Below are 22,098 nucleotides of genomic sequence, written 5' to 3' on the forward strand. Positions count from 1 at the left end.
TAAACACCTCCATTTGTCACACCTGCCCTCTAAAGAACTACACTGGTTGTTTCAGTCATTTACTCATATAATTTTCTTCCATGTCATTGAAATTATCAATTGATCTTTCAAACTAACTTTATAATTTTCTTTGTTTTCTGCAACATTCATTATGATTGGTTCTGCATTATTGTTGCTTAATATATCGGTTTGCAGAACACTACAATTTACACGAGAAAGAAAATGAGGCATTCCTATCTTGGACATTGTAATTCATCGTGGAAAATGTGCATGTACGGGCATCTGGTGAGACCAGGACTGGCCTGTTATATCCCAACCCCAGACTCTGGACTCAAATACTTGTACTAAAAAGATCAGCAGTGTCTTTAGAATGTCTTCATGAGATAAAATTAACAAACATATATAAAGTTTGATCGACCTGTCATCAGATAATTCAGATCATGTTTGACATGGAATTGTGTCACAGTGGTTCAATAAGACGTTTTTGCTTTTTCTTAACTAGATATAATTCCATGTTACCAAAAATAAATATATTTTTATATTTATATAAATAGAATAATAAGGGCTCTTTCCAGTGATCTATTTTCAGAGAGCTTTGTGGCAACTAAACACAGCTGCAATGTTAATAATTTAGGCACTGAAGCGTCTCTCAGGTTTTTAAGTTGGTGCTTTGAGATACAATGACTGTTTGGTCCACATTTAATGTAAAATACCAATTTGGTAAAAGAAGCTGAAGGGTACAGTAAAAACAGCTCTTCACACCTTACCTCTCCCCAACCCCCCCCCCCCCCCCCCCCCCCCCGGTGATTAAGGCTCTGGTGACCAATTAAATTGCATCTCATGCTTAAAAAAGAGATTGCACATCATTTTTGATGGAAAATACTGCAATAAATCACCTCTCCCAACAGCCATCAACTGAACTGGAGTAAAGGTGTGGATTGCAAGTGCTGCTTAAAGTCTTTGCTGTTTACTTGCCACTGGAGAGAAATGACTGTATTGCATTGGAAAGGGACTTTTGATGGACTTTGGGAGACTTTCTGGAATGCTTTAAGCCTACACCAATAATAGCAATATTTATTCCGGTAATTTCCAGAGAGTGAGATCTTTGTTACTCTACCTCATCGGAGACCTTACAGAAGTTATGAGAAAGCAAGCTGGAACTACTGGAGGTAGTTGCCTTGAGAAAGGGTGTGGGAGGCCAGAATTCTGAGTTTCCCTTAGGAGGAAGGGTCTGAGCAGGAGAGCAGGTTGAAAGAGCACTAGATTTGCGCCTCGCAACAAAGAGTAGAGGCGAGCCAAATTTGTCCCCTCTTTTGTAGCTTTTAGTGTACAGTAGTGAGATTAGCAAGGCCGTCACAGGAGCATCTGTGGAACAAGGCTGCTGAGAATAAGCTAGATGTGGGACTTGGAAGGAGTAAAGTGTAAGAAATGTTGCCCAAAAAGAAATCTGGAATCTCACCATGGTTTTCACCAGCCAATCACATTGCTGAAAGGCGCATGAACCACAAAACCAATCAAATTGCTTGAAAGAGCAATCAACTGACTCAAAGAAAATCTGAACTCAATGTTTTTAATAATTGTGGAAATCCTTTAAAAAGTAAACGTTAAATTCCTTCACTGTATTCTTCGCAGTTAAAAATGTTTAAAGTTCACAATGTTTTCTCTTCTTGTCTGCAGCCATGCACTGGAGTCCTATACAGCTCTTCCTTATAACTTACGATCACCATGCCCCACAAACCCAATATATCGTCCAGCTTATCAAGGGAGCAACCCTATCAGTGATGTATGGTCCAAGCACGCATTAAGAATTGTGGCCAAGTATATGAAACGGTAATGCAAAGCTAAGGATCTCGATTATTTTTTTTTTTTTATAAATTTAGAGAGGATCTCGATTATTAAAGCTGTAGCCCTTCATAATTTTGTATTGCTTCTTGTACAGGGAGGAGCACTGCTCACAAAAGAATTACTTTTGTCAAATTTGCATTTTTAAGAAAGAAAATATTTTCCAGAAGATTTGTAATTTGTAATGTTGTTTTGTCATGGTGCAGCTTTACAATGAATACCTGTTTGCTGCCTATCACAATGATATACAGCAGAGGTCAGCATTGTAGTTCCAGACACCATCTTCAGCTATGTGAAGCTCTGTTAGAAAAAATGTCACCAGGAACACAATGAATCTTATTATTCAGAGTTACTTATCTCCAACATTATGTAGGGGAAATGAAGTGGTGCATCTTCAGATGTAATCAGTATGTAACATGGCCGAATAACCTAAAGTTTACAGGTTGCTGTTTGGTTTGACTTGCAGAGCTAACTTGTGTTCTTCTCTTGAGATTTTCCTCTGGTTTGTTTTATGCTGTACATGGTTATAATTTTGAAAATGATATTTTTAAACTTAAAAAGAAAATTGAATATTTGTTACACTCTTGGTAAATGCTATAGGATTGAATTTAGGAACAATTCTTTTATTTATAGGACACAATTTTAGCCCAGATCTGTGAATTGACCCCACACATTGGGCGTAATTTAATGCCCCATCCCCTGGTAGCTCCCTCACCCAACCCCAAAGGTGAGGTCTGAGGAGGGAGGGATCATTTGATCAGTGTAGGAAAACAAAGGTGGGTTTAAGGGATTTATATTTATATTGGCAAACATTCTCTGTAAGGCATAGGGGGAGATTTTCCGGCTACGTTGTTCCCAGCGCAAATCCCATTGTGTCAGGAATATGCTGGGAGAGGCCTGAAACGGGATTTGTGACAGGCACCAAACAGTTTGCGATGTTCCTGGGCCCTCCCAGAAGACATGTTTGTTCTTGAGTTCTTCATAGAAAATGAAGGGGCAGCTCCCACAGCTGTTCTTTCCTGGAGAACAAAGAAGCAGATTCGTTTTAAAAAATGCAGTTAGAGAAACAGCTACCACCCTGATTTAATGGATCTCTGCAGAGCTATAACAATAAACAATCTATTCATCGCTTTGAAGTTACAGTGAGTTATCAATCACAATGCTTTAACAGGCAATAGAGTGTGAATTTCATTGTAAACAATTATTCAGCCTCCTAACCATACACACTACCTTCAATACTTCAAAGGGCAATGAAATTGACTGTGTGAAAACCACTTCAACGGTTTCCACCACTTTAAAGGCATAACTTCACTTTTGTCTCACAGATAGTTAAACTTGGCATACTGACAGTCTTTGTAAAGGCTTTAGGAATGCAGATGAAACATTAGGGACGTGCAATTATTAGATAATGAGTGACTGTCTAAATGGTATAGACAGGTATAGGGTATAGATGAGTACATTTGCCCTTTATTATGAGGAAACTTTAAATATTACATACTGACTAACTGTTTAATGGGTTTAAAGACTGCGAGGGAGATTGGAAGAGTGAAGGATGGTAGGGGTGGAGTGGTCCTGGATCCGGTGGGGGTGAACGGGGTATTTGAGGAGGAGTTTTATAGGAGGCTTTATAAATCGGAGCCCCCGAGTTTGGGGGGGGGGGTGCGTCAATTCCTGGATGAGTTGGAGCTCCCTCAGGTGGAGGAGGGACTGGTAGAGGGGTTGGGAGCACACATTGGACTGGTGGAGGTGATGGAGGGCATGGGGGAGATGCAGGCAGGGTAGACCCAGGGCCCCGATGGTTTTCCGGTGGAATTTTATAAAAGGTTTTTGGGTGACCTGGGACCCTTGCTGGTAAGGGCATTTAATGAGGCGAGGTAGAAAGGGGAGCCCCCCCCCCCCCCCCCACCACGTTTTTGCAGGCCTCAATAACTTTAATTTTGAAGAGGGATAAGAATCCAGAGAGGTGTAGGTCCTACTGCCCGATATCACTGCTGAATGTGGACATCAAGTCATTGGCTAAGATCTTGGCCTCGCGGATTGAGGATTGTGTGCCGGGGGTGATAGGAGAAGACCAGAAGGGGTTTGTTAAGGGGAGGTATCTGTCGACTAAGGTTTGGCGTTTGTTGAATGTTATAATGATGCCGTTGGATGGGTAGAATGTGGAGGCGGCGGTCATTATGGACGCAGAGAAGGCCTTTAATCAGGTAGAATGGGAATATCTGTGGGAGGTATGGGATGGTTTGGATTCGGGCAGGGGTTTGTGGGCTGGTTCCAATTGTTGTATCAGGCGCCAGCAGCCGGTGCAAGGACGAATCAGGTGAACTCGGGTATTTTAGGCTGTATCGTGGGACGAGGCAGGGATGCCCACTCTCCCCATTGCTCTTTGCCTTCGTGATAGAGCCACTGGCAATGGTCTTTTGGAGAAAATAGAAACTCTCCAATCCTCACAGGATAAAGGGACCCTTCTTATCCTTTGACTCAGTCTGCAATAGAGGCTGCGTGAAGGATAAATTCTGCAACTGAGCTTAATCCGTGCACGGAAGTGGTCGAAAGTTCTATCCAATTATTGAGATAAAATTAAGACAAATTCAAGCTTTGGAGAAAGGCTCAGACATTAAAGTAAAAAATATCTATTAAAAGATAGAAAAGACAATTTAACAGATGTATTTGATCACATTATTACTGAGGAATGGTATGGTGAAAAAGATGGAAGCATTTTGAGTGAATTAATTGGTTCATCAAAGAGTGACAGCAGAATGTTGGACTGTCTATAGAGGACTTTCCCAATATGAATGATTACACATGAATTTTCCATTATGGTATTTTAACATACAACATTTCTTTATATAAAAGCAGGAAATAAGGTTTATGGACAGGAAGTGTACATTATATATAAGTGCCTAGAATTTCTATTGAGTGTCTTCCAAACACCCATACAGAAACCTATATAGTTATAAACTGTTATAACTGAGTTATACTCTCTCTCTAACCCCAAATCATCTGAAAGACTATACTTGGGGTAGAATTTTGAGAATGGTGAGCAATTGGTGCTTGTGATCATGAGAGTGTGGCTCTCTAAGTCCCACTGCCATTTAACACTCACTTGAGAATTGATTAGCAGTGGCGGTCGGGTCTTCTGTCCACCCTTGGAAGGAAGTCCCACCCATTAGAGCTGTCAGCCAATCAGTTTGTCCCAGGACCTTTGAAAAGGTAAGATATGGGAGGAGGGTGTCCCAGATCTCCAACATTCTGGGGGAGGGCACCCCAACTCTGACTGTAAATGTCACTTTCCCACCATACCCATACCCACACCCATTCCTGACAGCCTATAAATTGAGGCTGGGTGGGATAAGGCCCTTAAGTCGCCACTAAGGACCTTGATAGGTGAATGGCAAGATTTCCCGCTGAGGCCCTGCCTGCCCAAGTATGACATTGCTTTGGGTTTGGGCCGGCAGGTCCCCAGGGGGAATCCTGTCCATTCAATTTCATGTCCCCCCCCCCCCCCCCGCCCGCCTCAGAACCCGCCTTCAGGGGAGCTTAAAGTTCTGTCCTTGGCCTTAACTTCCCTAGCGCAACGCCGCAGGAGATTGTTCAGATATTCTACTTTGAATGCTATACCGCATGGAAAATATTAATTTCTTCTTCAACTACTAGTTCTATCAGACATCCTGATGACTTTGAGGCTAGATTCAACATGCACCTTGCAAGTGTTTTTGCAGGAATTGGCTTTGGAAATGCTGGCGTTCATCTCTGGTAAGCAATGCGATACACTTGTGTTATGCAGCCTCAACCTAGATAGAGAGCATGCATATATTTGTTCAAGATGGAAAGAGTCTCAATATTTTAAAGTTTTTTAGTCTGATGTGCCTGTTACTCTCCTTGCTGTGAATTAAATAACAAGCCTTTGAAGTCCTCAAGCTGTGCAGCAACTGTGCCGAAAGGGAGTTCCCAATCTAATGGTACAGCAGTGTACCTGCGTTACACAATTCTGTCAGAAATAAATATTTACTGGGGCCATCAAGATTCACTATAAGGGATATTTTAAAAATCTTACAATTAATATATACCACTATTTGCAGAGAGATCTTCTTTATGCTTTATTATCCTTTGCATTTATTGTTGGAGTACAGTTCCACACAGGTGCTAGCCCCACTCTGATACCTTGTCCAGGTGGCCATTTTCAGATGTGAATCAGGACAGTAGGTAACAACAGACTGTTCAACCTTGAGAAAATCAAGGTTAAATCTGATCTTATCTTTATACATTCACACAATCATGATACTCCAACCGCTGTTTTAGCTGAGATCAGTTAAATTAAGAGTTTACCTTAGCGCCACAAAAGATTTTGTACCCTTTCCCAATAGATTACTGCAGCCTCAAAGGTGTAACTTTTAAACATCTAAATATAATTTCTGATGCCAAGAAAATAAGCTACTTTTTTTAAAAATTCCAATTAAGGGGGCAATTAAGTGTGGCCAATCCACCTACCTTGCTCATCTTTGGGTTGTGGAGATGAGACCCACACAGGCATGAGGAGAATGTGCAAAATCCACGGGGCTGGGATCGAACCGGGGTGCTTGGTGCCGTGAGGCAATTGCGCTAACCACTGCACCACAGTGCTGCCCACGAAAATAGAATCATAGAATTTACAGTGCAGAAGGAGGCCATTCAGCCCATCGAGTCTGCACCGGCTCTTGGAAAGAGCACCCTTGGAAATAGGAAATGTCCTTCCTTATTCACTTGATCAAAATTCTTCATACTCTTCAAAACTTAAATTAAATCTCTCCTTAGCTTTCACTGATTTAGTGTAAATAATCTCTTAATCTTCGTCTCTCTTCATCACTCTAGTTTTCCATTCCTGGCTTAATCCTGATGAGCTCAAGCTGTATATTATGCATATTTTTAATATTCTTTCTATAATTCAAACTCTGATCCCTAAAGTGTGAATGTAAGCAAGAAGCTTTCTTACCAAAATCCTATTGTTTGAGGCCATCTAACTGTTTTGTATGACTTCAGAGTCACATCCCTCGCTGCTCTGTGAAACTGACCACTTTAAAGCAAACTTCAATCATAATTATATTTTTTCCATAAGGAGTGGTCATAATATCTAGAAACATGGAATCCTTGCACACATTTCAACCCTTACATGTCTCAGTTAATCCATTTTACCATTTGGTGTATAATCTCGCTCTTTGCTATTCCTCCCAATTTGAGTCATTTACCTGCAGGAAATTGCCTGTTCACCTGTCCATTTCGCTAATGTGTCTCTGGCATGCTGAAGTATTTTGTGAAATGAACACAATTTGAGATTATGCTCCCTCTGCCCAAGTCTAATTAAATGGACAAAGTCTAATTAAAAGGCACGATTCTCCGGCCTCGACTGGCTCTCACTCGAGCGAACGAGGCTGGTGAATAGTGGGAGAAGACAAAAATGGAAACCGCGCCAGGCGGCAAACAGTTTGTGATGCAACTGGCCGCTCCCCTAGGCAAAATCTGGATCTCGCCATAGCGTGGCGAGAAACCAATTATCAGCACTTAAACCCTATTTCCATACAATTAACGAGAGCCACCCCTTGTCCAATGGCCTCCAGTCATTCAGTGGCCTCCCCAGCAAGTGGTCACGCTGACGCCGATCAGTATTCGTTTTGAAAAAAATGAACCTGACAGAAGGGCTTCTGTGGGAAGCCGAGGAGGTAAGTAGCCACCTTTGCTCACAGTCAAAGAGCCCGCGGGTATTGGGCTTGCTGCCCCAGTGCTCGGCAGGGAGTGGGGAACCCTCAGCTGTGGGTGGGGTCTCTTCACAGGGGTGAACCACCATGGGAGGATGGGGGGAGGCGCTGGGGGGGCAACCGCTCATGACACCTCCATGCCAACCCCTGGATTGTGTGTACCCATTCCGGGGGAATCCTTATCCCTGTCTGTCTGCCCCATTGACCACCCATAACCCCCACCGACTGCTGTGGCCTCTGGCCATGTGGCTGAAGGCTATCGCTAATAGGGAATTGGCAATCGTGGTTAAGTGAGCACTCCACTAATCCCAAGTGGATTCACAAGGGTGGGCGGACCATGTAACCTGTGGGAGTCATTGCCAAGCATCCCAATCAGACCATGATGCCTGGACACTGTGCTTGAACACTGCGAGAGGCAACACCACACAAACAGCAGCCAACATCCAAACACCTAGGGAATGGGGCGCAGCTCTGGGGACATGATCATGGCCGGAGGGTGGGTGGGTGCCACGGGAAACTGGTGATGTTATGAGCGATGTCTGGGGTACAGGGTCTGGGTCTGATGAGGGGGGGGGGGGGGGGGGGCGCTGCGGCTTGGTGTGCCTGGACAGGGCATTATGGGTGGAGGGGAGGGATCAATGGGGGATTGGAAGGTCCCGTAGTGGGAGCAACCGCTGTTTGCCAGTCTAACATCCTCTCCCAATGCCTTACAGATATTGAATGCTATGGCAGGGATTTTGCCCTCAGAATGTGCTGCTGGTAGTCCGGGCAGCCAGACGCCGGAGACAGCGGCAGCAGCAGCATCTGCAGGTGCTCGAGGCGACCATGTTCCGGACCCTGCCCCACACCCTGAGGACCCAGCTTCCCACCAGGCCTAGAGGGGGAGTCCTGCGATGGCCCAGGGGGTACATGTGCCGCTGGCCATTTGAACAGATAACGGACACTGCGTGTTGTAGGAGGCTCCGCCTCAACAAGGAGACGGTGCGGCATCTGTGCCATGTCCTTGTGGACTTGGCACCATGTGGAGGAGGAGGAGGACACCCACTCTCTGTGGCCATCAAAGTCACTGCAGCCCTGAACCTTTATGTCTTTGGGTCATTCCAGATCTTGAGCGGGGACCTGTGTGGTATCTCACCAGGCCACAGCCCATCGGTACATCCAACAGGTCATGGATGTCCTGTATGCCCAGGCAGAAGACTACATCGTTTTTGACAAGGAGCAGGCTGCTGGTTTCTCCGGCATCGCTGGGATGCCCCAGGTCCAGGGGGTAATAGATGCCATGCATGTTGCCCTGTTCGGGGGACCATCTGGGGTGTCCTACATTAACAGAAAAGGGTTACATTCCCTGAACATACATCTTGTGTGCGACCACCAGGTGAAGATCATGCACATGCGTGCACACTTCCCATGAAGTGTCCACGACTGCTACACTCTGGGCAATCAGTCATCCCTGGCCTCTTTGAAGAGCACCACAGGATCGGGGGCTGGCTCTTGGAGTATAAGGGATATCCACTGAGGACCTGGCTAATGACGCCAGTATGGAGGCCGGAGACTGAAGCGGAGACCCGATACAACTAGGCCCATGTGGTATCCGGACTGTCATTGAGAGGTGCATCGGACTCCTCAAGATGCGGTTCCAATGCCTCGACCACTCCGGTGGTGTCCTGCAGTACACCCCCCGGAGGGTCGCCCGCTTTGTGGTGGTCTGCTGTGCCCTCCACAACCTTGCACAGCAGCGCGGCGACGAGCTGGAGGTTGGTGATGAGAAACATGCGTCCACCTCCGAGGAAGATGAGGTGGCGTCAGACCAGCAGGGACTGGAGGACAAGCCCAGGTTTGAACCTGAGGAGCAGCTAGAGGCTGCAGGACAGGCAGCAGGGGCCAGGGTCTGGCAAGTCCGAGGGCCAGGGAGGCCCTCATACTGGCCTGATTCACTCAGGGCGTGGCCTGGTCCATCACACCCCACTCCCATTCCCCACCCTCCCAGGGTATGTGTAATATCACTCCAGGGCCCTGGGACTGTGTTGGCATCGTCAGCAGGTCACTGCCGAGGGCAAGGGGGGGTTGATAACCTGCAGAGAGCTAAGTGCCCACAATCTATGCCATAGTCTGACTCCTGCCTGCCTGCGGAATGCTCACTCACACCCGTAACTTGCAAGAGGGGTGCCCAGAGGGATGCCTGGGGAGGTGGGTCAGGAGTTCGGATATCAGCCCGCATTGCAGAAGATAGTGACAGAGGAATCATACTGGTTGTGCTCAAGGGTGTTTATTGTGTTTTACAATTCCCTACTTCCCTGATGGTGCTCCCCCCCCACCCCCACCCCCCCACGCCATCTCACCTCCAACCTACCCCCCCCCAACCCGTTCCTTCTCCCCAGGTGCCCTCAGCGATCTACGATGTGCTTTGCCATCCTAGCTCTACCACTACGTCTAGGTGTCTCCCCAGGAAGCACAGCTGATGTGGAGGCAGCCAGCTGCCTACCACGTGCTGTGGCCTTCGATGCCACGGGTGGGCAACCTCTGGGGGACCTCGGGCCGGTGGGCCCCAGCGTACTTGTCAACGGCACATGCACAGACGTGCTGCCCTTTCCCATGTGCTGACCCCGAGATGCGGCCTCATCAGAGGGGTGGAACTCAGGGAAGCTGGTGGCCACCGTTGCCACTCCATTGAACGGGTCTGTGTTGGCGCTCGGTGCCCATTGGGCACTGGGGCTCACCTTGGGACAGAGAGGCAGCTGGTTCGAGCCCGGCTGCCCCTGCATCATCTCACTCTGCCAGCCCTGGTGGCTCCCCATGGTCTGCATCATCGTGTCGACGCCCTCACTGATGTTCCTCAGTGACTGGGCCATGCTGTGCAGCGCCTCAGCAAAGCTCATCTGTGACTGGGACATGCTCCACAGTGCTCGACCATTCCCATCTGAGAGCGGGACATGTCCCGCAGAACCTCATCAAGTTCAGCCTGTTACTGGGTCAGATCCCCCAGCGAGGCGGACGTTCTGTCGAGACCCTCAACCAAGGCCATCACCGATTGCGCGATGCCTTGAACACCTTCATTCATGCTGCCGATGTTGTGCACCAAGCTCTCCACTGCAGTCACCACCCTAGCAGTGTTGGTCTCGGTGCAACGCATTGCTGGTGATATTTCCTGCACCCGTAGCCTCTGGGAATCCTCCATGCGGCTATGGCCGCACCCTAATGTCTCCATCAGCTCCTGGATGACCTCTTCCATAGGCGCAGCATCAGGCTGGGATCCAGCTGGGTCCTGGGATCCAGCAGACCTCCGACTGCTGTCTCACCTGGGGATTCCTGCCTCCACCTGATGTACATCAGCAGCTGTGTGGTGTTCACCAGATTGTGCCCTAGAAGTTGACCACTAACATTTCCCACGGAGGTGCGTGTATCTGCGCTGGTGGAGGGTGGAGATGACAGCTGTGTTGCGACTATTATGGTGGCATCCTCGGAGATCTCCTCCAAAGGTGTTTTCATGGGAGTCAGGAGAGGATGTCATCTGGGATGGGCTGACATAATCGGCCGGAGGACCTGTGGGAGAATGGTCATGTGGTCAGTGGGCGGGTTGGTCAGCTAGCAAGACGATAACAACTCATGTTTGACAGGTCCTTTGGCTGAGGCCTGGCAGTTCCTCACCTCTGTGGCGTCGGCCAGCCTCCGCGTTGGCGACCACTCTGTCCTCCTTCAGGGCCCGCTCCTCAAAGGTGGTAAGGATTCTTATGTCCGGCACACCACCACCAGTCTGGGCCCTCTCCTGGCGATTGTGGGAGAGCTTTTCCTGAGGAGACACAGAGAGGGCATCATTAGCCACTCGCGTGGTTCACCGTGGTTGGTGTGGGGGTTGGGAGGGGGTGTGGTTGATGATTATGGAGGCGTTGGTGTCTACTCACTCGTAATACCCGGTGTAGTTTGTTGATCTTTTTCCTGCACTGGAGGCCAGTCCACCTGGTCACACTCCCAGCACTCCCAGCCGCCGCCTTCAATGAGGCAGCACTGGCTACCCTATGGCTGACCCTCGGGGACCAGGACATCATTCCTGGCCTCAGCACCGCCCAGATTTGCATCTCCGAATCTTGTGGCCAGTCTCCTGGGCACCATTGTTGCGAACTGACTGAAGTTGGCTGCTTAACTGCTGCTCGACCTTGTTCGCGGGGGGGGGGGGGGGTGAGCTAATTGGCTGTCGAACCTTCATTTGCAGAGAGAGGCCCCTGGGGCTTCGTTAAGTGGACCATTTAAAGTTTAATAGCGTTGCCGGCCTTGATAGCCCATGTGCCGGGACATTCTTGGTAGTTCCCGCTCGCTACCACACTTAGAAAATTTTCCAGAGAATCACGCCCAAATGCACTAATTCTAATTAAATGCACAGAGATCAAATGTTAAAGGAACTCCCTCCCTAGCAGCACAGTGGGTGTACCTAAACCTCAAAGACTGCAGCGGTGCAAGAAGGCAACTCGCCACCATCTTCTGAAGGGAAACTCGGGATGGGTAATAAATGCTGGTCTAACCAGCGACACCCACATCCCGTAAATCAATTTTTTGAAAACCCACCCGATCAAACCACCCCTGCCTCCGAACCTGCCCCGAGGAAGTGTAGTGATCTCTGTAGGTGCATGCACACAAAAGGTTCATGGGTAAATAGCAGCACCACATGATCACTAGAGGGCTGGACCAACAGGGGTATGAAAAGCAGACACACGGGGTCTCTCTCTCACGTGGGTGTACTGTGAACAGGGTAACCTCAGAAACACATAGATAGTTAGTGGAGTTACGTTTAGTTATTATTGTTAAATCTTGTTAACCAATTCCTAGTTTCCATGTTAAGGTAAAGAACTCATGCATTTATAGTTGTAGTTACTCAATAAATCTTTGTTGTTACTGGACGAGTTTGAGTCTTCTTCAACAAGATTCAGAGGACCTCACCATTAACCAAGAATTGAGTGACACGTGTTATCGACCACGAAAGGTAACACAACAGGAAGGACATTGAATTCTACCCAATTGACCTAATGCCTCCTGAAAATCCTATAAATACATCTATCTACTGAACTCCTTTGTCTATCACTTCTTAAAAAAATATTAAATATGTCAAATGCAATGTGCCTTTTTAAAAATCCATACTGGCTCGCAAATACCTGAAGGTGACTGGTTTGGCCGGAGACAGAGTGGTCACCAACGCAGAGGCTGGTGGATGCCGCAGAGGTGAGGAACCACCAGGCCTCAGCCAAAGGACCTGTCAAACGTGACTTGTTATCGTCTTCTAAAAGAACTAATTTGAATCTGCAATTATGGATTCTGTTAGTTTTGCCATGAGGCTTGACAAATTCTGCTGAATTTTCACAATTCTTGAGATACACAAGAGCAAATACAGAAAGTCAAACTGTGTGTTTTGTGTACTTTTCTTAGCCATGGAATGTCTTATCCAATAGCAGGAATGGTGAAAAACTTTAGAGCAAAGGATTACAATGTGGATCACCCTTTGGTGGTATGTATTAATTTTGGATTGTGCATGCAATACAAGGGTGCAGGAAATATGGTAGAGGTGTATTACAAAACAGTAACTTATTTTTGGATTCAAGTAATGCGACAGATGACAATGCAGATTGAACCCTGAATCTGGATTAACAAGAAATGTGTTCTTCTGTATGTACATAAAGTGCTTCAGCCCCACTGTTCTAAACTATTTCCTAACTACTATTGATAACTTTGATCAGTGGTGTTCGGGCTGGTCGGAAAATAGAGAGTGATGGGAAAGGGAAGTGTGTACTTTGAGAGCAAAATGACTGCAAGAGGCATAATTAAGCAGTAGTGTGTCGGATTAAGTGAACCTTTTTTAGGGGTGGGAGAATTCGACATTTTTAAAGGATAGGAATAATGTCTGGACGGTGTGTATATCAACAAGCAAGTGAAGAAGAAAATGGATGATCCTTTAGAAGGATCAGGTGGTAGACTTTGTAGAGGAAATCAGTCTCCTGCGGTTTGAAGAAGGGAGATGTGCAGAAACTCCAGAGTGTATAAGATTCAGATTCTTATGGATAAGATTGGGATTGGGTTGAAAGAGGAGGCAGAGATAGCCAAACATTTAGGCCTGCATTTATAGGTTGAGAGAGTAGAGCCAGGACAATTCCCAGCTCCACAAATCTGACCTGGGAGAAAGTGCCCCAGGTGATGGGAATTTCAGGGAGTGGGTGAAAATGGGGATCATGGGATCCGGCCCCAGAACAAGTGCCAAGGCTGCCGGCCAGGGAGACGAAGGTGGGTAGAAGGCCTGCCTCAGTGTACCAGCATAACGGGGAAATGTTTTAAACAAAGAGTAAACAGCCCTCACCCCAAATACACTCCCCACCCATGCAATCTCATGCCACCCAATCTTCCATTGGCCCACAGCCTCCAGGTCAACCTATGCCATTCTGCCAGTTGCCATGACCCCTCCATTCCAACTATCCCTGTCTACCCAACCTCCATGGCTTTTCAGACCATCTATAACCCCCCCCCCCCCCCTACATCCATGCCCCTTTACCCACTTCCTGGTATTTTATAGCCCTTATAGTAATAATATTTATTGTCACAAGTAGGCTTACATTAACGGTGCAATGAAGTTACTGTGAAAAGCCCCTAGTCGCCACACCCCAGCTCCTGTTTGGGTACACTGAGGGAGGAATTCAGAATGTCCAAATTACCTAACAGCACATCTTTCAGGACTGTGGGAGGAAACCGGAGCACCCGGAAGAAACCCACGTACACAGGGGGAGAACGTGCAGACTACGTACGGACAGTGACCCAAGCCGGCAATCCTTGCCAACCCATGCCCACCAACCTTTTGCCTTACAGCATCCATGCCAACTTACCCAGTACCCTCCATGGGCAAATCTCAGGACCCATGTTGAGATTAAATAAAATGAAACTCTTAAGTGTGTATTGCAGACTTTATTTTTTAAAAACACAGCTGGATTTTCTGCCCACGCCTGCTGCCAGACCTCCACTGAAGGACACGGACCATGTGAAGGTCCATTGACTTCGGGGGGAATTTCCGGTCACCAGGCGTGCGCAGACAAAGAATCCCACCCACTGTCATTCATAAAAATACATTCACTACACTTACAGTCCTTCCATTTACAGGGAAGTTATTGGGGGTTTAAAGGGGGGAGGGGGTAGAGGAAGGGTTGGGGGCGTTGAAGACGGAGGGGGTAGATGCTCTCTTGGAATGGGGGCGGGGAGCTGTCCACTCACTCTTGCTGCCTGGTGTAGGTCATTGACCTCCTTCCTGCATTGGAGGCCAGTCCTCCTGGTCACACTCCCCGAGCTCACTGTCGCTACCAACTCGTCCCAAGTGTCTATGGCTGCCCACATTCCAGGGGACTACCCTGCACTGACCCTGACCACCCAGGGTTCTCCAGTGTCCCGGGAGCCCCCCCCCCCCCCCCCCCCCCCCGGTGCCATCCCGCTTGGTCCACGTTCTTGTGGACTAACATTGATTGGTGCCTGGCTGCAGCCTCCCTGCGGTGGCCAGTGAATCAAGGGAGGCCGGTGCATCCTGGGTAGATAGGCCTTAAGTAGGTTTAAGACCTGCTTCAACACGTGCCATTTGGTCCCTTTCGGGCAGAGTTCCGATTCCAACTCCTCGCGGGACTTGGATGAATCTCACAAGGCACGAAGGCTGCCGGGAAACCCAAGGGAGGGCTTCTCTCGCTCTAGCACAACGCGGCCAGAGAACTGCACCCTCATTTTTTTGAACCTTGGGGAGTTTCTCACCGGTCTAGCCTCACTTAGAAATCTTTCAGCAGTGGGGAGCTGAGTGCGCCGGGGAGACAGGCTACTGAGCGATCGGGTCGCTGTTTTTAAAGGATGCCCCTATCTGGCAATGAGCTTGAAGGTCCTGCACAAAACCCACCCATGGACAATGTCATTTCCCGCACACGTGCATTGGAACCATCCAGTGCCAAAGGAGGCCATTTGACCCATCGAGTCTGCACCGACCCTCTGAAAGAGCAGTCTATCTCGGCCCACTCCCCACCGTATCCCCATAACCACAACTAACCTGGACATCCTGACACTAAAGGGCAATTTATTTTAATCATGGCCAATCTACCTAACCTGCACATCTTTGGATTGTTGGAGGAAACCGGAGCACCCGGAGGAAACCTACGCAGACACAGGGAGAACACTGACAGCTTTGCCACCCACCCACCCCCCCCCCCCCCCCCCCCCCCTCCCAGTGAGGACACCCTGCTATGGGGTTGCTGAGGACCCCCCGCCTTTTCAGGCCTCCCACATTTGGGTCCCCTCTCTTTTCAGGACCCCCACTCTTCAACGCCCAACCTTTATAAGACCATTTCATAACTATCCTTCACCCCCCCCCCCTTCCACACCCTCATACTCTCCTCATCCCCCCTTTCATGGGCATGGCCCCATTCAGGCCCTGTCCCTTGGCACTGGCACTCTGGCAGTGCTCCTGCCAGCATTGTAGTGCTACCCAGTCACCTCTGGCAGTGCCAAGGTGCCAACTGGCAGCACCAAAGTGCCAGTGGGAGTGCCAAGGTGCCAACCTGCCCTGACCCCGACCACCCAGGGGTTTTCAATGGCCTCTCCAAAGGACTCTGCAAAGACCTCCTACCAGTTGTAATCTGCACAAGTCTTGTATCCCCACTCCTGGCTATTTTAGATTGGCAGCTGCCTCCGTGTAAGTGCGTGCACAAATCCCAATCTGCCCCCATTCCTGTCCCTGCAAAAATGGTGAATGCCGTTTTCTGGAGCGGGATTTCTGAATTTTGGCATCCTTATTTTCGCAATGACAGAGATGTTCTCCGCTGTTGCGAAAATCCAGCACCCAATTGCAGTTTTAGAAGCCGACATTTTGACTGTCACACATTTGAATGTTGCTCCTGTAGTATATTGATTAGTATTTTATTTTAAACTTAGATTTTCAATTTTATGCCCATTTTTAAAAATATGTACTTAATGCTTGAAGACAATGATCAGTTGCATATTTCTGCTACAGAAGTTGAAAGAGCTTTTGGTCAGCAGAGGGCGCTATTATCTCATCCTTCTGTACAACACTGTGTCACCGCATCAGAACTGGGCAATGTCTCATCCAAAATGGAGTGCTCATGAATCAATGTATAAAATACTTATTTTTGTCCAACTCACTCCGAAATCAGTTTTCCAAACTTTGCTCCAGCCCAGCTTTCTAAATATAACTTGTTCACTCTGAACTACCATTTCTCAAAACACTTTACAGCATTTCAAAAAGAGCTTTGAATTGACCTTGCCTGCGGATGACCTGGAGTAGTAGAAAGGTTTGCCTGAACACAAGGAGGTGTGGTAGTACTTAACATGATTGGGTCAAATATGATGTTAAGTGAATATCTCAGTTGTCCTCCCTTGGACTTAACAGATTGATGGGACTTCAGGGTAATGGCAGGGTCAAAAGGTGATGAGCCATTTAACAAGAATAAAGGCAGAGACTAGGAGCTACAGATATGGTGGTGGAGGGAGAGCACAGTTGGAGTAAGTGATGAGGTTAAAGAAGCCAAAGTTGGATGGTAAGGCAGGCAAGAACGTGGGCAATATTGCCTTATTAGCAATTGAGTCCTTAAGGTGGTAATGCTGCGATTGCAGGGTATCTGTTGATATGGATGAGAGAATTCATGTGAAGAGTGAGACAAAGTGAACACAAGAGGGTGAAGAAGTTGGAGGAGAGGACTGGATATGGGCTGAAATCAGGAGGAATGAGGCGCAGTTAAAGGAGGAGATTTTGGTGAACATATCAATATGGAGATTTGGAAGGAGGTTTATTTTATTTATTTTCTTTCTCTCGAAGAGGTTTGCCACCTGACATAAGAGGTAATCTTCTCTTTTTACAGCCCCATGGCCTTTCTGTGGTTTTGACCTCACCTGCAGTCTTCACTTTCACAGGCTCAATGTGTCCTGAACGGCATTTGGAAGCGGCTGAGATACTCGGTAGGAGATTGAATTCTCACAGACACTTGAAACAGTATTCGAACTGAGAATCTGAAAGTGAAATTCTTTAATCTTCTTAATAAATTCCTTTTTCGGGAATGCCCTTACATGTTTACGGAAATCAAAAAAATAAAGTTGCCAACTGATCTATCATTAAACCAGATATTAGGCATCATTTGATTATTTTGTAATTATGATTGTTCATTGACTGATTTCAATGACTAACATGGGGGGGGGGGGGGGGGGGGGGGGGGGGTGTGCACACCCGCCATCAGCTCCGGGTACCTTTGTCCCAGAGGCTCAGCATCAGGCTGGAACCCAGCCTGTCCAGGGATCCAGCAGCCCTCCGACTGCTGTCTCCTCAAGGGGTTCTTGCCTCCATTGATGTACATCATCAGTGGTGTGGTGCTCACCAGATTGCGCCCCAGACTCCTGCCCACTAACATGCCCACCGAGGTGTGTGTATCTATGCTGGTGGGGAGTGGGGATGACAGCTGTGTCGTGACTATAACAGGTGCATCCTCTCCTTAAAGGTGTTCTCCTCAGAACCAGGAGAGGGGGCCGCCTGGGATGCGCCTGCACTGTTGTTGATAGGACTTGCGGGAGAATGGACATATGGTCAGTGGGAGGGATGGGTCATTCAGTGAGTCAATCTCTAATCCTGTTTGACAGATCTCCTGGGTGGAGCCCGGTGATTCCTCACCTCTGCAGCGTCCGCCAGCCTCCGCATGGCTGACCGATCTGTCTTCAGTCACACTGATCACTTCCAGGGCCCGTTCCTCAAAGGAAGTGAGGGTTCTTCAAGTGAGGATTCTTTAAGTCCGGCACCCTTCCGCCAGTCTGGGCCCTCTCCCGACGATTATGGAGGAGCTTTTCCTGAGGAGACACAGAGAAGGCATCATTAGCCACATGCGTGGTTCACAGTTGTGGGAGGGGGGGAATGTGAGGGAGGGGTTGCGGGGGGATGAGGGTGGAGAGTTGGAGGAACGGATGGGGGTCGCATGGGGAGTTGGGTGTATTCTCACTTGGTGGGGCGGACAGGGTGGTCCTAACAGGGTTGGTGTCTACTCACCCATGCTGCCCAGTGTAGATCGTTGACCTTTTTCTGGCACTGAACGCCAGTCCTCCTGGTCACATTCCCTGAGCTGAAAGCTGCCGCCACCTCATCCCAGGCGCACTGGCTGCCTTGTGGTTGATTCTACGGAATCGTCTGGGGAACAGGATATACCTCCTGGACTCTGTAGGAGCCTTCCCAGGTCAGTATCTCCGGATCTATGGGCCGGCCTCTTGGGCGCCATTGTTGCGAGTTGGCTGAGGTTTGCTGAGCAAGTGCAGCTCAACCTCGTTAGCGGGGGGCTGGCGAGCGCAGTGCCGGCGAATCAGCTGGCAAGCCGTCATTTGTGACAAGAACCCGTGAGGCCTCATTAAGTGCACCAATTAACATTGAATTGCGTTGCCGGCCTCACTGGGCTGAGTGCTGGTAAGCTTGCGGCAATTCCTGTTCACCACCACACTTAGAATGTTTTCCGGAGAACTGCGCCCTTTGTTTTTGAATTATAAACTCACCAGTGAAATAGACTAAATTAATATTAAAATATAATTAGTTATATTTCTTTTGAAGACTTGTACAACCTGCAATTAGTAAATTTGATCCAACGTGATGAGGAATGCATCAAATGGTGTCGTGCTTCACATGCATTGCAATTTAACAACAGGTGAAATTTCTTGTCAGGTGAAAACTTTAATTTATTTGATTTCCACAAAGATTCTTTGTAAGGCCATAATCAAAACAGAGCTTGGAAAGAAAACAAGACCATTGTGGAAGAGATTATTTCATTCATTTTACCTGTAATCATTCTATATGTACTGGAATCAAATGTAGAGGAGAGTAATATGAAACTGTAATTGTGACTGAATTCCTATCTGATACTACAGACTGGGCTCTGTGTCTTTCAGGGACTGATGTACAGACTGCGAAACGTGAAGATGCAGGATTGGTTCTGGCTGATACTCTTCGCAATTTCCTGTTTGGGCTGAATGTTGAAGACGGCCTGACTGCAGTTGGTTACAGTAAAGAAGATATTCCAGCTCTAGTCAAAGGAACTCTGCCACAGGTGTGTACTGGACTGATTCCTGGGATGAGGGGTTATCCTACAAGGAAAGGTTGAACAGGTTGGGTCTGTATCCACTGGGGTTTAGTCAAATTAGAGGCGATTTTATTAAAACATATCAGATGCTGAGGGCACTTGATAGGATGGATGGTGAAACTATGTTTCCCCTTGTGGGAGAGACTAGAACTAGAGGACACAATTTAAAAATAAAGGGTCTTTGATTTAAGGTGGAGATTAGGTGATTTTTTCCATCTCAGAGGTTGTGAGGAGAAGCAGTGGAGGCAGGGTCATTGAATATTTTTAAACTGCGTTAGATAAGATTCTTGACTGACAAGCGAGCCAAAGGGTTTAGGAAGAAAAGTGGAGTTGAGGCCGCAATCAGATCAGCCATGATCTTACTGGATGGTGGCATAGAATGGTCTGCTCTGAATTCGCATTTTAGTTTGTACGTAAGTTTAACGCACTGCTCCAGTGAGGAAAGTTTACTTTTGAAATGAACAACATTATTATTCATTGGCGTTACAAAACAAAATGAGCTAAACAAAAACCAAGACGTAAATAAATTGAAAAGTGGAATTTTTCCACGGTAAATTAATGTTCATGTTAGTGTTGTGGTAATACTTTTTTTTTGTGCTGCAACATTCATAGGAGACTCCTCGTTATTTGAGTATCTCCAAGCTGTAAATGACTTAATCATTTAGTGTCGGTCTTTTTATGACTGACGGGTCTGATGCAGGAATAGCAAGGACACCCAAAACATGGCAGTTTGTGTTGTTGTTGATGGTGCTTGGGGGTCCTCTGCAACCAAGCCATCTCTGGCCTTCCTGGGTCTGCTATCGGTACCACCTCTACACTCTGGAGTGCTTCCACCAAAAACATCCAAGGCTACAATATTAAATGGTAGACTACTGGACTGAAAATGTATTTATGTGCATGGGAGAAGTTGGACTGAATTCTCCGGTTCTGTGGCTATCCCGGCTGCAGAATGGCCGGGTGCATGGCCGCGCATGCACACGGCGGCAGCCTTTGGCGGCCGTGCCATACAACATGGTGCCAGCTGCACGCGGACCCAGCATATCAAAAACTGCCCCCCTGTAGTCAGCCTCACCACCCCCAGACCATCCCCCACCAGTCCCCCAAGCCCCACCGCAGTGCCCCCTGCCCACGGGAATGGTTCCTCCCTGATTGTGGCGGCGCAGAACTCAGTTCGCAGCCACCACGCAAGGTCCCCGAATGTTGTGAGCACACGTGTCCGACGCCATCGGGGACTCGGCCCATCAAGAGTGGAGCATCGGGGAGTACCTCAGGTGACATCTCAAGGCTGTCCATATGGCATGCAGTGTACTCTCCGAGACCGCTGTTTTTGAGGGGGCGGCGCCTCACAAAAACGGCGCTGCCCCCGATTCCGACGTAAACAGGGATTCTCCGGCCGATCGCCGAACTTGATTTCGGAGAATCCCGCGTCGGTGATCGGAGAATCCCGCCCATTGTATTTTGTCACTGTGGGGCAGGGTGTATGAAAGACGGGTGGGCCACAAGGTAAGAGAATGGTAATGCTAGAAGAGACTGTAGTCACGGAAATAAACAGGCTTTTTTGCATTCATAACCACAACTCCCAAATGGTATGTTGTCGTGTACCCCCCCCCCCCCCCCCCCCCTCCCACCGCGACACGCACCTTCTCCAAATACTACAATCCCGACGGGGAAGATGCCAGGATGGAAGTCTGGCACAAAAGAACGTAACTACTTATTTTTATAAAATGTGGAGGAACAGAGTCACAGAACCACTAATTAGTTTTAACAACAAGGAAAAAAAAACAGTTATTAAACATGAAACATTGGATTATGGTACAATACTCCTATATGGCATCAAACTTTTGATTTACCTCTGAAGTCTGCTTTAAATCTGGTTACTGCAATTGTCTCTTTAATTCAAAATAATTTGTTTACCCTTCCTTGAATTCTTTGGAACAATACCTTGGTCTCTGTTCTCTTAACTTCGGTCGCGTTGAGACATCCTTTCTGTCTCAGTTCTCTGGTTATCTGGGCAGTAACTGTTTTTTTGGGAAGCCTGCCTCTTTGCAGGCTTTCAATATTTTTCTCCTGACAGAGTTGAGAGATGTGCATTCCCTGGTGTCTTTTTTCAATGGCCCACAAATTCAGCTGAACTAAAACATGAAAAGCTTTTCTAACATACAAGGCCCCCAAGTTGCTAAGCAACCACTGCTGGTGTATTTACTCTTCACGCCATAGTCCTTTCTAACCGCCATAGAAGCATAGTTGGAACTGAACCAACCCCTACACAGGTAAACACCTTTGTCCAGCATGAATCTAACTATAGGTTTTACCCTTTCAGGCACAGAAACATTAAATTGAACACACTGAAATCTATACCTGATTTCTAATATTTACCAATACAAATATAAATCCCTGAAAACTACCTTTGTTTT

The 22,098-nt window shown here is 47.6% G+C and overlaps 1 protein-coding gene across 3 annotated transcripts in view; it reads left to right on the forward strand.

Moving 5' to 3' along the window:
• Nucleotides 1–22,098, forward strand: part of adhfe1 (alcohol dehydrogenase iron containing 1) — a 75,136-nt gene that overhangs the window by 46,833 nt on the left and 6,205 nt on the right. Inside the window, exons 9-13 of one of the 3 annotated variants that reach the window (XR_005462086.1) lie at nucleotides 1,678–1,830; nucleotides 5,497–5,595; nucleotides 12,984–13,062; nucleotides 17,493–17,537; nucleotides 19,494–19,651. Coding sequence is in view for 2 of the 3 variants with exons in the window: in XM_038809502.1 (XP_038665430.1) it covers nucleotides 1,678–1,830; nucleotides 5,497–5,595; nucleotides 12,984–13,062; nucleotides 17,441–17,537; nucleotides 19,494–19,651 (586 nt within the window). In the remaining variant the exon portion in view is untranslated. Of the gene's footprint in view, nucleotides 1–1,677; nucleotides 1,831–5,496; nucleotides 5,596–12,983; nucleotides 13,063–17,440; nucleotides 17,538–19,493; nucleotides 19,652–22,098 lie in introns of all 3 variants that reach the window. The other 2 variants (XM_038809502.1, XM_038809503.1) reach the window with 2 other exon arrangements.

Source organism: Scyliorhinus canicula, chromosome 10 (genome assembly GCF_902713615.1).
Source record: "Scyliorhinus canicula chromosome 10, sScyCan1.1, whole genome shotgun sequence".
Classification (NCBI taxonomy): domain Eukaryota; kingdom Metazoa; phylum Chordata; class Chondrichthyes; order Carcharhiniformes; family Scyliorhinidae; genus Scyliorhinus; species Scyliorhinus canicula.